General features: G+C 58.6%; 2 protein-coding genes across 4 annotated transcripts; both read left to right on the top strand.

The window, feature by feature from the left end:
• Window position 1: 1 nt before the first annotated feature.
• Window positions 2-8,776, top strand: TRMT1 (tRNA methyltransferase 1). Of its 3 annotated transcripts, none has more exons than XM_082379786.1 (17): window positions 2-108; window positions 331-615; window positions 701-756; window positions 1,008-1,150; window positions 1,316-1,503; window positions 3,508-3,623; window positions 3,732-3,844; window positions 5,619-5,767; window positions 5,939-6,025; window positions 6,110-6,179; window positions 6,276-6,410; window positions 6,503-6,588; window positions 6,929-7,037; window positions 7,124-7,200; window positions 8,062-8,181; window positions 8,272-8,401; window positions 8,601-8,776. In XM_082379786.1, exons 2-17 carry the CDS (start codon window positions 356-358, stop codon window positions 8,748-8,750), a joined length of 1,989 nt encoding a protein of 662 aa, XP_082235912.1. In that variant the 5' UTR covers window positions 2-108; window positions 331-355; the 3' UTR covers window positions 8,751-8,776. The 3 variants fall into 3 exon arrangements, with proteins under 3 accessions (XP_082235912.1, XP_082235913.1, XP_082235914.1); XM_082379787.1 differs by having other exon boundaries at window positions 15-108; window positions 412-615; XM_082379788.1 differs by lacking the exons at window positions 2-108; window positions 331-615; window positions 701-756; window positions 1,316-1,503 and having other exon boundaries at window positions 1,013-1,150.
• A 416-nt stretch (window positions 8,777-9,192) lies between these two features.
• LYL1 (LYL1 basic helix-loop-helix family member) lies at window positions 9,193-14,216 on the top strand. Its single transcript, XM_082379797.1, has 4 exons — window positions 9,193-10,939; window positions 11,890-12,242; window positions 12,326-12,417; window positions 13,277-14,216. The coding sequence occupies exons 2-4, from the start codon at window positions 11,911-11,913 to the stop codon at window positions 13,690-13,692; spliced, it is 840 nt and encodes a 279-aa protein (XP_082235923.1). The 5' UTR covers window positions 9,193-10,939; window positions 11,890-11,910; the 3' UTR covers window positions 13,693-14,216.
• The last annotated feature ends 316 nt before the right edge of the window (window positions 14,217-14,532 follow it).

Raw genomic sequence — 14,532 nt, 5'->3', positions numbered from 1 at the left:
TTCTGTCACATGATCTGCCCTCCCACTGTGCCAACATGGCGGCGCCCAGGTCCTAATCTGGGGAAACGTGCACCGAGACCAATTTGGTTTTCGGTGCCGCAAGAGAAGGTGAGGGGGGCCTGGGCGACGCGGGGAGGGATCCGGACCATGGGTGGGCCCGCTCGAGGGCTTCCGGCTTCTCAGGGACAGTCCTCCAAAGACGGGGGGTGGTGTCAATTTACTGAGGTCACAGGGTTTCCTTAGTCCCTACTTTACACTTGTGTAGGCCATCCGGCCAGGAAAGCAGCTCTCTGATGCTTTGGCTATTCTCTCCCCCGCCCTCCGAACTAGGCTTGGCGGGCAGAGGCGCCCGCGGATGTCCCGTGCGAGGATCGTTCTGTGGCTAAGCCTGACTCTCCGCTCCGCCCGCAGCTTCTCTAGAGCCCGGTTTATGGAGGGGCAGCCCCAAGGGCCGCCAAATCCAGCGGCAATGGAGAATGGCACCGAACCCTGCGGAGAAGAGCGCCCACCTGAGGTTCAGGAGACGACGGTCACTGAGGGGGCCGCCAAGATCGTCTTCCCCAGCGCAAACGAAGTTTTCTACAACCCAGTGCAGGAGTTCAACCGGGACCTGACGTGAGCACGGTCCGGGGTCAGCTTGGCAGAGGGCAGTGGGTCTATGAGGATGAAGGGGTGTGAGCTGACTCTCCGTCTCCCGCAGATGTGCTGTGATTACCGAGTTTGCTCGCATTCAACTTGGGGCCAAAGGAATCCAGAGTGAGTAGGGGTCCAGGCTCCTGGTGGGCAGGGGTGTCATGCAGAGCTCTCTCGTTGCCCCGCCCCTTCTCTCCCTTACCTTCCAGAAAGACTCCCGCCGTATAGCAGGCCCTGGGCTCTGCTCCTCTGCCTTTCTCCAGGGACTTTGGGGAAGATTTTCTTCCCTGAATCTTCTGTATTCTGAGGAGTAGGGGCAGGTTTCTCAGATGGCGCTTTGATATCCCCTAACTTGTGCTTCTGGATGGCTGCAGTCAAGGTGCCAGGTGAGAAGGATGTGCAAAAGGTGGTCGTGGACTTGTTGGAGCAAGAGGAGGACAAGGCTGAACTGAAAGAGGGTGCAAACCTGGCCCCGGGAGACCAACCTCAAACAGCTGCCGTGCGGGATATCTGCGAGGTGGGGCCTGAATGTAGGAGGTAGCAGCCCTGGAGTCCAGTGGGTGGTAAAAGAAGGAAGGCTCCTGGAGGGGGAGAGCAATTGGAGCTGGGAGTGGGGGCTCCTTGGTGCCCAGCAGAGGATGGAGGCATGGATGTGAGTGGGGCTCCCTGCTTACTCCAACAGGAAGGCCTGCGAGTGCTGGAAGGCCTGGCAGCCTCCGGCCTACGTTCCATTCGCTTTGCGCTAGAGGTGCCTGGGCTCCGATCCGTGGTTGCCAATGACGCCTCTGCCCGAGCCGTGGATCTCATGCACCGTAATGTGCAGCTCAACGATGTGGCCCACCTTGTACAGCCCAGCCAGGCAGATGCCCGGTAGGTGCTGGGCAGTAGAGGCTAGCTGCTGGAAGGTGCTTTCTGGAACAAAGGTCCCTGGGGTCAAATCCTGGCTGTGTCATAGTCTTGCTCTGTGACCTTGGGAGAGTGGCCTTAGCCTCTTAGAGCCCAAGTTTCCTTGTCTATAAAACAAGGACAGCAGTTTTATAGGGGTTGCTGTATTTTATAGGGGTTACTGATTATAGCTGTGTAGCTTGTGCTCGGAGGTGGAAATAAGTACCATTATGGTCTCCATTTTAGACTCAACTTCTCGTACTTTTATTCAATCAAGTGAACCAGTGTATATCCAGTGCCAGGCGCCATTCTTTTTTTTTTTTTTTTTTAATAAATTTATTTATTTATTTTTGGCTGCGTTGGGTCTTCGTTGCTGCGCGTGGACTTTCTTTCTCTAGTTGCGGGGAGCGGGGGCTACTCTTTGTCGTGGCGCACGGGCTTCTCATTGCGGTGGCTTCTTTTGTTGTGGAGCACGAGTTCTAGGCACTCAGGCTTCAGTAGTTGTGTCACGTGGGCTCAGTAGTTGTGGCTCGAGGGTTCTAGAGCACAGGCTTAGTAGTTGTGGCGCACGGGCTTGGTTGCTCCGCAGCATGTGGGATCTTCCCGGACCAGGGATCGAACCCGTGTCCCCTGCACTGGCAGGCAGATTCTTAACCACCGCACCACTAGGGAAGTCCCCAGGCACCATTCTTCCTGTCAGGACTGCATCGGTAAACAATACAGACAAAATCCCTGACCTTGTGGAGTTCATAATGCAGGGGTCAGCAAACTACAGCCTGCGAGGCCCACAGCCTGTTTTTTTATGGCCTGCCATCTAAGAATGTTTTTCACATTTTTAAAGGTTTAGAAAAAGAAGAATATGTGATAGGGACCATATGTCTCCCAAAAAGCCTAAAATACTTACTACCTGACCCTTTACAGAAAATAAATGAATTTAAAATATTTGCTTTCTTGACCATATTAGAATCTAATAGGGGGACTTCCCTGGCGGTTCAGTGGTAAAGAATTCACCTTACAACGCAGGGGACGCGGGTTCGATCCCTGGTCAGGGAACTAAGATCCCACATGCCGCGGGGGCAACTAAGGCCGCACACCACAACTACTGAGCTCGCACGCCTCAATTAGAGCCCGCGTGCCACAAACTACAGAGCCCACACGCTCTGCAACCCCCGCGCCACAAGTAGAGGAGAGAAAACACTCACGCCACAACTAGAGAGAAGCCCACTCACCACAACGAAGAGCCCACGTGCCGCAACAGAGACCCGATGCAGCCAAAAATAAATAAAAATAAATAAATAGTAAATAAATCTTTTTTTTTAAAAAAAAGAATCTAATAGGAAACACAGATGATAACCAATAATCATGACAAATAAATAAACTGTGTAGTAAACTAGAGGTGAGACGTGCTGGAGGCAGGGGTGAAATAACAGGGTACAAGAGATGGACGAAGGAAGGGTTGCAGTTATAAATTACATGGTCAGTAGCATTTGCATTTTCTCACCTGCAAAGAACAACAATAGTTTCAAATCTGTTGAAGATTGTGTGATTAAATGAGTTAATACATTTATAAACCGCTTGAAACAGTGTCAGGTAAATATGTGCTACGTCAGTATTGGCTATTATTATTGCCATTTTGTTTTTCTGTTATTTTGTTTTGGGGGTTTTTTTTTTTTTTGGCCGCGCTGCATGGCTTATGGGATCTTAGTTCCCCGACCAGGGATTGAACACAGGCCCTCGGCAGTGAAAGCACGGAGTCCTAACCACTGGACTGCCAGGGAATTCCCTATTATTATTGCCGCTGTTAGATAGGTAGACAGACCCAAGGAGGAAAAGTTAATATAGTTAGCAGATGGATAAGCCAGGATCTGAAGCCGGGCAGCTGGCCCCCAAGTCCAGGCCAAAACCATCACACTGTATGAGTGAACATGTGTAGAGAACAGCACGGGTCCCTGGTGCAGGGGGCTGAGGACCTGGCCCTCTCGCTCCTAGGATGCTGATGTACCAGCACCAGAAGGCATCGGAGCGGTTTGACGTCATTGACCTGGACCCCTATGGCAGCCCCGCCCCCTTCCTGGATGCAGCCGTGCAGGCTGTGAGTGAAGGAGGTGAGGCCAGCCTGATGCGAGGGCGGGGTGGGGATGGGTTGCGGGGGTTAGGTACTGAGCAGGGCTTGGGGTGTTGGAGGGTCCTCACTGCCGGGTCCCTTCCCACAGGGCTGCTGTGTGTGACCTGCACAGACATGGCAGTGCTGGCAGGGAACAGTGGGGAGACATGCTACAGCAAGTACGGGGCCATGGCCCTCAAGAGCCGGGCCTGCCACGAGATGGTGAGGGGCCTCCCAACTCTCCTCCCACCCCCAGACCTGCTTGGCCAGATTCATCCCAGGATTTCGATGACAAGCGCGTTCTTTGTTTTTTTAAAAAATATTCATCTATTTATTTATTTTTTTGGTTGCGCTGGGTCTCAGTTGCAGCAGGCGGGCTCCTTAGTTGTGGCATGCGAACTCTTGAGTTGTGGCACGCGTGTGGGATCTAGTTCCCTGACCAGGGATCGAACCCGGGCTTCCTGCATTGGGAGCACGGAGTCTCAGCCACTGCGCCACCAGGGAAGTCCCAACAAGCACGTTCTTTAACCTGCATAGTTCCTGAGAGCATGGCTGCCAAATATGGTCCTTTGGGGGTGGGGTGAGGCAGTAGTTTTGCCCAGGATAAGAGTGGGTGATTACATTATTCTTTCTAGTATTCTCTACTTCAACAACTTGGCAATTTTCTTTTCTTTTCTTTTTTTTTTTTTTTTTTGCCGTGCTGCATGACCTGCAGGATCTCAGTTGCCCGACCTGGGATTAAACCCAGGCCATAGCAGTGAAAGCCCGGAATCCTAACCACTAGACCACCAGGGAACTCCCACAAAATTATTATTATTATTATTATCTTTAATTTTATGCTTCTTATTTATTTATTTATTGGCTGCTTTGGGTCTTCATTGCTGCACGCGGGCTTTCTCTAGTTGCGGCGAGCTGGGGCTACTCTTCGTTGTGGTGCGCGGCTTCTCATTGCGGTGGCTTCTCTTGTTGTCGAGCACGGGCTCTAGGCACGTGGGCTTCAGTAGTTGCAGCACACGGGCTCAGTAGTTGCAGCACGCAGGCCCTAGAGTATGCAGGCTTCAGTAGTTGCAGCGTGTGGGCTCAGTAGTTGTGGCGCACGGGCTTAGTTGCTCCGCAGCATGTGGGATCCTCCTGGACCAGGGATCAAACCCTTGTCCCCTGCATTGGCAGGCAGATTCTTAACCACTGTGCCATCAGGGTTGTCCACAAAATTATTTTTTAAAGGCAGGTTTGCATTTGGCTCTGGGTTCAGGTCCTAGTTTTGCTGGTGGCTTTGGGCAAGTGACTTCACCTTTTCTGGGCCTCTGTTTTTGCATCTGTGAAATAGGTATGATGATGACCCAGACCCCACCAGGTTGCTATGGGGATTCAAGAAGGTAGGGTTGGCTATGTCGAGGGGCTGGGAAAGGAGAGCTCTTGTCCTTGTTCCTTAAGGACCCTGTTGTCAGGTCAGTCTGGAAAATGCTGCCTCCTTTCCCCTGTCAGAGTCTTACTGCAGCCTCTGGCAAGGAGAAGGCCCCAGTAGTTCTGCAGCGCCCAGTATCCTGCCCAGAGGAATGCAGGTCCTTGTGCCACATCACACAGCATGGGGCATGCTGAGAATGCTAATTAGAAGAGGTTTGGTTTTACTGGGCCTGTGCTTTCCTTAATCATTTTTTTTGGGGGGAGGGCCGTGCTGCACGGCATGTGGGATCTTAGTTCCCCGACCAGGGATGGAACCCATGCCCACCGCATTGGGAGCGTGGAGTCTTAACCACTGGACCGCCAGGGAAGTCCCTTCCTTAATCATTTAGTGCCAGGGCCTTAAAGAGACAGACTGGTGTGATCTCATAGATGAGGGAACTGAGGCTCTCACTTGCCAAGGGTCACTCAGGGCTGGGCTGAGAACCCAGGGAGCCGGCCCTGAGCCTGTACTTGCGAGCACCTCGTGTGGCTCCCTGTAGGGGAGGTGGCAGTGGGGGCAGGACTGATGGCTGGCACCCGTCCCCCACGCCAGGCCCTGAGGATTGTCCTGCACAGCCTGGACCTCCACGCCAACTGCTACCAGCGCTTTGTGGTGCCGCTGCTCAGCATCAGCGCTGACTTCTACGTGCGCGTTTTTGTTCGTGTCTTCACCGGCCAGGCCAAGGTCAAGGCCTCGGCCAGGTTTGCCTGGGGCAGGGAAGGGTGATGGATGAGGGAGGTAACGGGGCCTTTCCCGGGGCGGGGGGAGGGAAGGCTGCCTTGGGGAGCCCAATGGGGACCCAGTCATCCTGAGGGAAGAGTTGGGATGTGGTGGCCATTCTAGGAATTGGTGGCCACCCTTGTCTCCCACAGCAAGCAGGCGCTGGTGTTCCAGTGTGTGGGCTGCGGGGCGTTCCACCTCCAGCGCCTTGGCAAAGCATCAGGAGCCTCTGGTGGCCGGTGAGCAAGGGTGAGCTGGGGAGGAAGGTGAAGGGGGCATCCCAGCCAGGGTCACCACCCCCAGCCTCACCCTTCTCTGTGCAGGGTCAAGTTCTCTGCAGCCTGCGGTCCCCCTGTGGCCCCAGAGTGTGAGCACTGTGGGCAGCGACACCAGGTGGGGCTGGGCGGGGGTGCGGGGGGGAAAGGCCAGGGGGAGGCGGGGGTCCTGGCTGTCCTGATCCCTGCTTATCTGGTCCCTGTGTGTCCACAGCTTGGTGGCCCCATGTGGGCAGAGCCCCTCCACGACCTAGACTTCGTGGGCCGTGTCCTAGAGGCTGTGAGCGCCAACCCTGGCCGCTTCCACACCGCTGAGCGGATCCGTGGGGTCCTGAGCGTCGTCGCTGAGGTGGGGACCGCGCCGTGACTGGGAGGAGGCTCCGCTGGTGCCCAGCCATCCTTCCTCGGTCCGCCCCACACCCATGCCGTCCCCTCTCGCAGGAGCTCCTGGATGTACCTCTCTACTACACGCTGGACCAGCTGAGCAGCACCATCCACTGCAGCACGCCCAGGCTCCTGCAGCTGAGGTGAGGCCGGGCCCGGGGCCGAGCCTGTGCCTGACCCTGGGTGCCCTTGGGCAAGTCGGGTCCCTCCTGGACTAGAGTCCCCTATAAAATGGAGATCAAACATAACCCAGGTCTAGGGCTTCTCATGCACAAGGGCTTAGAACAGCTCTTAGAAGCCATGAGCCCTGGCCAGGGGGATAGTCTTACTGTTAAGGTAGCTGGCATTATGCAGGCAATGTAAGTCACCAGGAGACGTGCAGCCATGCCAGTCCGTGAAACAAGGGTCACGCTCACACACAGGTCAGCACCGACTTTGGGGTCCAGCCTTCCCCTCCCCCTCACGATCCCTCCCGGTCCCCAGGTCTGCCCTCCTCCATGCTGGCTTCCGGGTCTCCCTCTCCCACGCCTGTAAGAATGCCGTGAAGACGGATGCCCCCTCCTCGGCCCTCTGGGACATCATGCGCTGCTGGGTGAGGCCAGGCCTGACCAGATGGAATTGGGAAGGCAGGGAATGGTCAGTGCCAGCATCCTCTGACCTCTGACCTTTGCCTCCCAGGAGAAGGAGTGTCCGGTGAAGCGGGAGCGCCTGTCGGAGACCAGTCCGGCATTCCGCATTCTCAGTGTGGAGCCCAGGTAAGGGCATGGCACAGATACGGCTGCCCACAGGCACGGGAAGTAGACGACACAGACCCTTCTCCTCACAGACACATGCTCATTCTTCAAGTGAGATCCAGAATCCATCCACTTCTCTCCCTCCCCTTCTGCCCTCACCCTATTCTGGCCCCAGTACTGCTCACCTGGACCAGTGCAGTGGCCTTCACCCTGGTCCCCCAGCTCTCCTCCCCACACATTCTGTTCCCCCCACAGCGGCCAGAGGGCACCTGTGAGCACAAGTCAGATCCCGTCCCTCCTCTGCTCAGAACCCTCCGTGGCTCCCACCTGACTCACTAGAAACAGTTCTATCTGCAGGCCCTGCACCATCTCCCCCCTCACTTCCCTGTCCTCATTCGTCCACCGCCCCAGCTCCACACTGGCCTCCTCACCCAAACTCACCAGGCACAGCCGCTCCTCAGGGCCTCTGCATGGCTCTTCCTTCTGCCTGGAGTGCCGTCCTCAGGTCCCCTCATGGCTCTCCCTGAACCTTCTTCCGGTGTCCTTGCTGCACTCCTTCCCAGACTCCCCGTTCTCTCTACTGTGCTCTCTTTTCCCCAAAACTCTTAATCTCATGCCCTCACACATTATAATTTGCTGATTTCTGATTTGCCCCATTGCTTGCGTGTCTTGTGCATTAGAATGTCAGCTTTACCGGCAGCAGATTTTAGGCACACCGTAGGCACTTGATAAATGTTTATTAAATGAATGATAGAAACCTGACGTCTGCAGACACAGTTTTCCCAAAGCACATTGAGCTGCACTGAGGTGGGCAGGCGGCCTGGGCGGTGTGTGCCCGCCTGCCTGGCAGATGCCCTTCAGCCCCCACCCTCATTTCCCTAGGCTGCAGGCCAACTTCACCATCCGGGACGATGCCAACCCCAGCTCCCGCCAGCGAGGACTCAAGCGCTTCCAGGCCAACCCCGAGGCCAACTGGGGTCCCCGGCCCCGCGCCCGGCCAGGGTGAGTGAGAGTGGGATGGGGGTGGGGCTTGGCTGGGGGGAGTGGGCACAGAGGCCAGATGGAGACCCCGCTACTCATCTCCCTACACAGAGGCAAGGCAGCAGGCGAAGCTATGGAAGAGAGACGCAAGCTGCTCCAAAATAAGCGAAAGGAGCCGGATGAGGACCTGGCCCAGCGGGCTGCCCAGCTCAAGACATTTCCCTGCAAGAGGTTCAAGGAGGTGAGATGCCCCCCAGCCCCCACTGAAGCACGCATGGGTTCTCCTCCCAGCAACAGGGCTGGGCCAATGGGCAGGCAGGGCTGGGAGAACTGGGGCCAGGCATGTGTGTGGGAGTGAGCTCCCCATCCAGGGAAGGAACCCAGCGGAGGCTGCTGAGCTCCGGGCCGGGGTTCATTCACACCCGTCATACTCCCACCAGGGCACCTGTCAGCGGGGGGACCAGTGCTGCTACTCGCATAGCCCCCTGACACCCAAGGCCACTGCTGAAGCCACCCCCACTGACCGTCCAGAGGCCCCCGATCAGAACCCCCTTGGGCCTGGGGCTGCTGCTGGTCCAGGCAAAGACTGAGCCAATAATAAAGACTTTTCACCTTCCCCTGACTGTCATTTGTCTGAATGGGGAGGCTGCCTGTGGTGTGTCTGTCCATCTGCTGGAGGGGCTCTGTCCATCTCTTCAGCTGCTTGTCTGGGGTCTGTTCCTCTGTCCATCTGTTTTAACCCCCTTGGGGAGCTCTGTGCATCTGGGCTGTGTTTGTCCCTGCCTGAATGAGGTGTTGTCATTGTTTCTGACTGGAGTGTTCTGTCTGTATTGGGGAGGTGGGGAGCTAATCGTCTTCCTGCAAGGTGCTTAGCCACCCATTTGCTGGCGCCTGCCGTTCCCGAGGTGGCCACGGGGCGGCAGCCGTGCGCTCACGCCCGCAGGGACCTTTACCCCCTTCCCCTTCCTCCCACCCTCCCAGCGTGGGCGCGCCCCCTGGACGCAGGCACGCGCGCAGGCTGGTGTTCTAGACTCGCGCCCCCGCCGCCGCCACCTCGCTGCCTGGTTTCTCTGGCCCAGTTCCCCCCAGGGCCCCGGTGGCGGAAGCCGGACCGGAACCAGGCGCCTCATGCATCCGCTCCAGACCAGGTGCTTCCTGCCCTGCGGCCCCTCGGGCTCGCACACTGAGGCACCCGGCAGCCTGCTGCAACCCCTCCCCCCCAGGGCAGGGGCGGGTGGCAGCGTTAACGAAGAGACCTGGGGCAGAATCCCCAGCCTGCCACGTGGTAGCTGTGGGACCCTGCAAGCACCCTTTACCTTGCTTCATCCCCATCTGTAAAATGAATCTAATTCCAGAACCCACCTTGTAAGGATACCAGAGTTAACTCGTCTGTTTAGAACTGTACTCTTGCTTCCCTGGGACAGTAGGAAGGTTGCTTGTGGGGTCCTGGGCTTCACCTGATTCCTGAGAGGGGGGCGATAGTTCGGTGCTGGGTGGCAGCTGAGGGCCTGCCTGGGGCTCCTGCAGTCACCCAGATATGCACTGGGCAAAGTACGACTGACCCGGTGGGAGGTTGCTGGGGATAAGGGACAGTGTTGTCACTGCTTACGTTGTTGTACCCAGCACCTCTCCCTTTGTGAGGTCCAGCAGGATCTTGAGCTTTACCACCATTCCAAGATATTTACCCAATGCCTCTTTATCACTGTCCACCCTGAAGTGACCCCCACTGTGGGATGAGGGCCAAGGACCTCTGAGTTGGGGCTATGTGATCCTGTGACGTAGAGGCCCAGGATTGTGGGGACCTGCTGAGGAGGCACCTATTAGAAGGTTCTGCCAGCTCTGGCATCAGAGGAAATCTCCCCCGGCTGTGGAACTTCCTCTCACCCTCCTGGGCCTGGAAAGGTGGTGTGGATAGTGCACAGGGGGGGCCCAAGACACCTGCCTAGGCTGGACACCCAAGGCCAAACCGTCAGAACTGCCCTCCAGTCAGTGCCCCACTCCGGGGTGGGGTTGGCAGAAAGGCGGGGAGGCACTCTGTAGAAAGAGGAACCAGGCAGGGTGAGGAGAGGAGAAGGGGGCCCCTGGGTCACGAGGCCCCAGCAGGGCCGGAAAGAGCTCTCCTCCACCCCCATCAGCACGGACACAGCAAGGGGTAGTCAAAGCTGGAGGACAGACCCAAGTGACATAGGGACCACTGCATCCCTCCCTGCCTCAGTGTCCCTTCTGCATGCAACTGGGCACCTCACTCCTAGGGGTGTGCACCCTGGCTGGGATCCTTCAGTGCCTGGGGGGATGGAAGGTGAGGCCTTGAGGGGTGACAGTCAGTCCTGCGTGTGCCGGCGGGGGGCGGGGACTTGAGGCCCGCGCTAGGAGATCCCCGCCCGCTGGTTTCCTCCGGGGTCAGCCCGGCTCCTTATCAGGCGCGGCCAGGCAGCCGGGCCCTTATCTGCACTGGCCCAGCATCCTCCCGGCCCGCTGCGCCAGGGGTGAGAGGGAGGAAACCTGGCCGCCAGGGGCGGGGAGAGGGCGGGCGGCCCGGAGCTGCTCACTTTCCCTGGAGGGACCTACCCTGTTGCCACCACCACCGCGGTGGCCCTTGGGAGCCAAGGAAGAGGGGCGGCCTGATGCTGCGGCCCAGACAGGGCCTCCGGCTGCCAGCAGCACGGAGCGGAGCGCAGAGGCCCGAGCGGGTGGCGGTGCCTTGCCTGAAGTCGGAACCGCATCCTGCACCTGAAGGACAGAGTCAAGGCCATCAGCAGGCATCCGGAGCAGTGCTGGGGTAAGAGTGGCGTGGGCCTGAAATTGGGGGATCCCGGACCCACCTGCATTCATTCATTCGTTCCTTCCTTCATTCATCTAGGGGGCCCACTAAGTGAAAGACCAGGCCAGCTTCCCCAGGACCTAGCTAGGGAAGACAGGGCAGAGGGGCCAGGAATCCCAGACATTGCTGGGACACGCCAGGCCATGAGGCCAAGAGTGAACGGGGATGTGGGAGCAGGGGGCAAAGGGGTGGATACTGATGGGGGGTGGGGAGGGTGGGAGGACACAAGAGCCAGAGGGCGGATTGGGGCGCGACTCTGTGTTGGGCAGTCGGTTTAGCACCTGGACTCAGTGTCAGCAGTGGGGTCACAGGGTTCGTAAAGGGGACATTTTCAGCGGGTGGGGGCGTGGTCACTGGAGTGATTATGGAGGACTTTCAGGGTCTGACATGGAGACAATGGGAAGAGCCTCAGGGTTATAGCTGAGGGCCACATGGTCAGCCAGGGGGCAGTGGTCAGTGAAGGGTCAGTCAGTCGTGGAGGGATTCCAAGGTCCATGGTGTCAATGAAGGGTCTTGGGATCAGATCTGAGGGTTACAGGGGCATCCTGTGGTCAAAGGGTCCATCATGGGTTCCCTGCCTTGCCCTTCCCTCCAGGCTCCAGGCGAGAGGGGATTCTGGAAGGAGGGAAATTTGCTCAGGGGCTGTACAACTAAGGCCTCATGGGTCACAACCAGCTCAGAAGCAGCACTGCTGAGCTCAGTGCTGCCCAGCACCTCAGTGGGCACCTCCTGTCCTTGTGTTGGACACCCTCCCATGTCCTGGTAGTTTCTGGGCCCACCCCGCATCTGCCTTTGCCCACTGAACTGCCATCCCCTCCATTCTTCCTCCCATCTGAGGGCTCTGTTGGGCTAAGGGTGGGGAGTGGCTTCTGATTCCTTCCTCCCCACTGGCTTCCTTCCTCCCACAGGTGAGCACCCCCTCGGGGTCCATGTGCCCGCCCGAGGCCCAGGCAGAGGTGGGCCCCACCATGACCGAGAAGGCCAAGATGGTGTGTGCCCCCAGCCCAGTGCCTGCCCCACCCCCAAAGCCTGCCTCGCCTGGGCCCCCAAAGGCGGAGGAGGTGGGCCACAGAGGCTCCTCGCCACCCAGGCTGCCCCCTGGCGTGCCAGTGATCAGCCTGGGCCACACCAGGCCCCCAGGGGCAGCCATGGCCACCACGGAACTAAGCACCCTCCGTCCCCCGCTGCTGCAACTCTCCACCCTGGGAACCGCCCCACCGCCCCTGGCCCTGCATTACCACCCTCACCCCTTCCTCAACAGGTCAGTGGGGGACTGGGGCCTGGGGGGAATCCGGGGTCAGGGTCCTTACCCACAAGGCATTAGTGACCCACGACCCCTTACAGCCTCTACATTGGGCCGGCAGGACCTTTCAGCATCTTCCCTAGCAGCCGGCTGAAGCGGAGACCAAGCCATTGTGAGCTGGAGCTGGCTGAGGGTGAGTACGGGTTTGTGTTCGCCCAGCCATCTCTGCTGGGGCCCACGTCTGTCACATAACCTTCCACAGGGAAAGGTTATGTGACATTGCACACAGACATACACAGGACAGCCCACACAGGGGCTCAGTACTCAGGCAGGTTACACCCACGTGCAAAACCACAGACCCACGGCCAGTTCCACACAAGCACAGCCACCCAACGAGCCACAAAGAGTCACGGCAAAACACAGCATGGCATGGGGGCTTCAAAATGACAGCCACGCACATGCACAGGCACACAGGAAACAGCCACGGGATAGCAGCCGTCCAAGAGAGAGCCACAGGACCACAACCACACAGGAGACAGATACACAACCACAGCCACTGAGGTCCATGGCCACACAGGAATTAGCCACACAAGAACAACCACATGGCAATGATCACACACCACAGCCATTTAGATATACCAGGAGTTCACAAGGCCACCTGAGACATGAACAGCACCACAATCACAGGGAGAGAAACTCTCAGAATGAGAATGAGAACCATAGGGACAGCTCCCGGGACCGGCAGCCACATTCCCTAGAGAATTTCAGCCGTTGACATCAAGGTGTAGACAGAGGTACAGAAGGCTTCAGTTGTCTGCAGCTTGGGCCTGTGATAGTCCTTGTCTGGGCAGCTTAGAGGTGGGGCTCCGGGGGCTGCTCACTGGCAGGAGAGCTACACGTGGATCCTACGTGTGTATCCCTTGGGTGGAGAAAGCCCCAGCCCCCCGCCGGGGTTGAAGTCCCATGAGGGTGCTGGGAGCCTGGAGTAAGGGCAGGTGGGGGTGCCTGCCTCCCCCGAGCCATGGCGCCAACCCTGCCACTCCCGTCCTCAGGGCACCAGCCCCAGAAGGTGGCCCGGCGCGTGTTCACCAACAGTCGGGAGCGCTGGCGGCAGCAGAACGTGAACGGCGCTTTCGCCGAGCTCAGGAAACTGCTGCCAACGCACCCGCCCGACCGGAAGCTGAGCAAGAACGAGGTGCTCCGCCTTGCCATGAAATACATCGGCTTCCTGGTGCGGCTGCTGCGCGACCAGGCAGCGGCTCTGGCCGCAGGCTCCGCCCCTCCAGGGCCCCGCAAACGGCCGGCGCACCGAGCCCTGGACGACGGCGCCCGCCGCGGGCCTTGTCGCAGGGCCGAGGTGGTGGCGCGCCCGCAGCCCGCGCCCCCAGGCGGCCCCGATGGCAGCCCCGGTGGGGCGGGCCGACCCATCAAGACAGAAAAAGCGGCTGTGAGTCCGGAGGTGCGATGACCTACATGGTGTCGCCTCTGAGCCGAAGGGCACTGGGAACTCAGCCCAGGGCCGTCCAGGAAGGGGCGGACGATGCTCAGCGCCTGCTCCGGAGATGACTCCCCCGAAGAAGGACCAGTGAAGAGTCCCCTACAGGGGAAAGGGCCCGGGGGTCTGGAAGGGCGACCGTCGCCCCCAGGGGCCCTGCAGACCCTTTTATCGCCCACCGCCCGCTGGAAGTGGCCTTGTCCGCGTACCCCTCCCGGGGGAGGGGTCTGGGAACCAACACGTCAGAGCGGTCATCGGACCCAAGTGGTGCCGCATTTTTCCGTGCTGGGGTCACCGAGGGAGGTGGGGAGGGACCGGAGAGCCTACTCCTTTCTCACCGGCGCCCCCTCCCGGAGACTAAGAGATACGCGCTCCTCGACGGTGGCGGCCGCCGGCCTGGCGGGAGGAGAGAGGCGCAGAATCCATGCGGTGGCCCCACCCCACCCATCCCGAAACTGTCCCGCACGATCGCGTTAGCGAAGGCTCAGGCGCTCTTGCTTTTGTTTTTCTTTATTTCTTTATTTCACATACACATTAGCCATTCAATGGAGAAGCCGGAGAGAGTCAGGCAAAGATGGTATAACAGAAGCGCAGTGACGGGGGCGGGGTGGGGTGGGGCGGGGCGGAGAGGGAACGTACGGGCTGGCTGCCTACTTGCATTCCGCTAGGACACTGAAAACCCAGAAAACAAAACAGACAGTAAACTACCCTTGTTTCTTATGTATCTCAGTGCAGAGACGGGGGTGGAGGGCAGAGAGGGGGAGACCAGGCTGAAGGAAGAGGAGCGGAGGGACGGGGACGCTAAGGGGGAAG

Source organism: Balaenoptera borealis (genome assembly GCF_965194805.1).
Source record: "Balaenoptera borealis genome assembly, chromosome: 2".
Taxonomy (NCBI): Eukaryota; Metazoa; Chordata; class Mammalia; order Artiodactyla; family Balaenopteridae; genus Balaenoptera; species Balaenoptera borealis.
Note: the sequence above shows the minus strand (reverse complement) of the source record. Positions and strands in the feature narration are given on the sequence as shown.

Excerpts from the sequence above, each read along its gene's own strand:
- TRMT1 (XM_082379786.1), top strand. The coding sequence starts at position 356 with ATGTCCCGTGCGAGGATCGTTCTGTGGCTAAGCCTGACTCTCCGCTCC. Across the intron at positions 1,504-3,507 it reads CCCAGCCAGGCAGATGCCCG|GATGCTGATGTACCAGCACC; the intron begins GTAGGTGCTGGG and ends TCTCGCTCCTAG. Across the intron at positions 8,182-8,271 it reads CGGCCCCGCGCCCGGCCAGG|AGGCAAGGCAGCAGGCGAAG; the intron begins GTGAGTGAGAGT and ends CTCCCTACACAG.
- LYL1 (XM_082379797.1), top strand. The coding sequence starts at position 11,911 with ATGTGCCCGCCCGAGGCCCAGGCAGAGGTGGGCCCCACCATGACCGAG. Across the intron at positions 12,243-12,325 it reads CCTCACCCCTTCCTCAACAG|CCTCTACATTGGGCCGGCAG; the intron begins GTCAGTGGGGGA and ends GACCCCTTACAG. Across the intron at positions 12,418-13,276 it reads TGAGCTGGAGCTGGCTGAGG|GGCACCAGCCCCAGAAGGTG; the intron begins GTGAGTACGGGT and ends TCCCGTCCTCAG.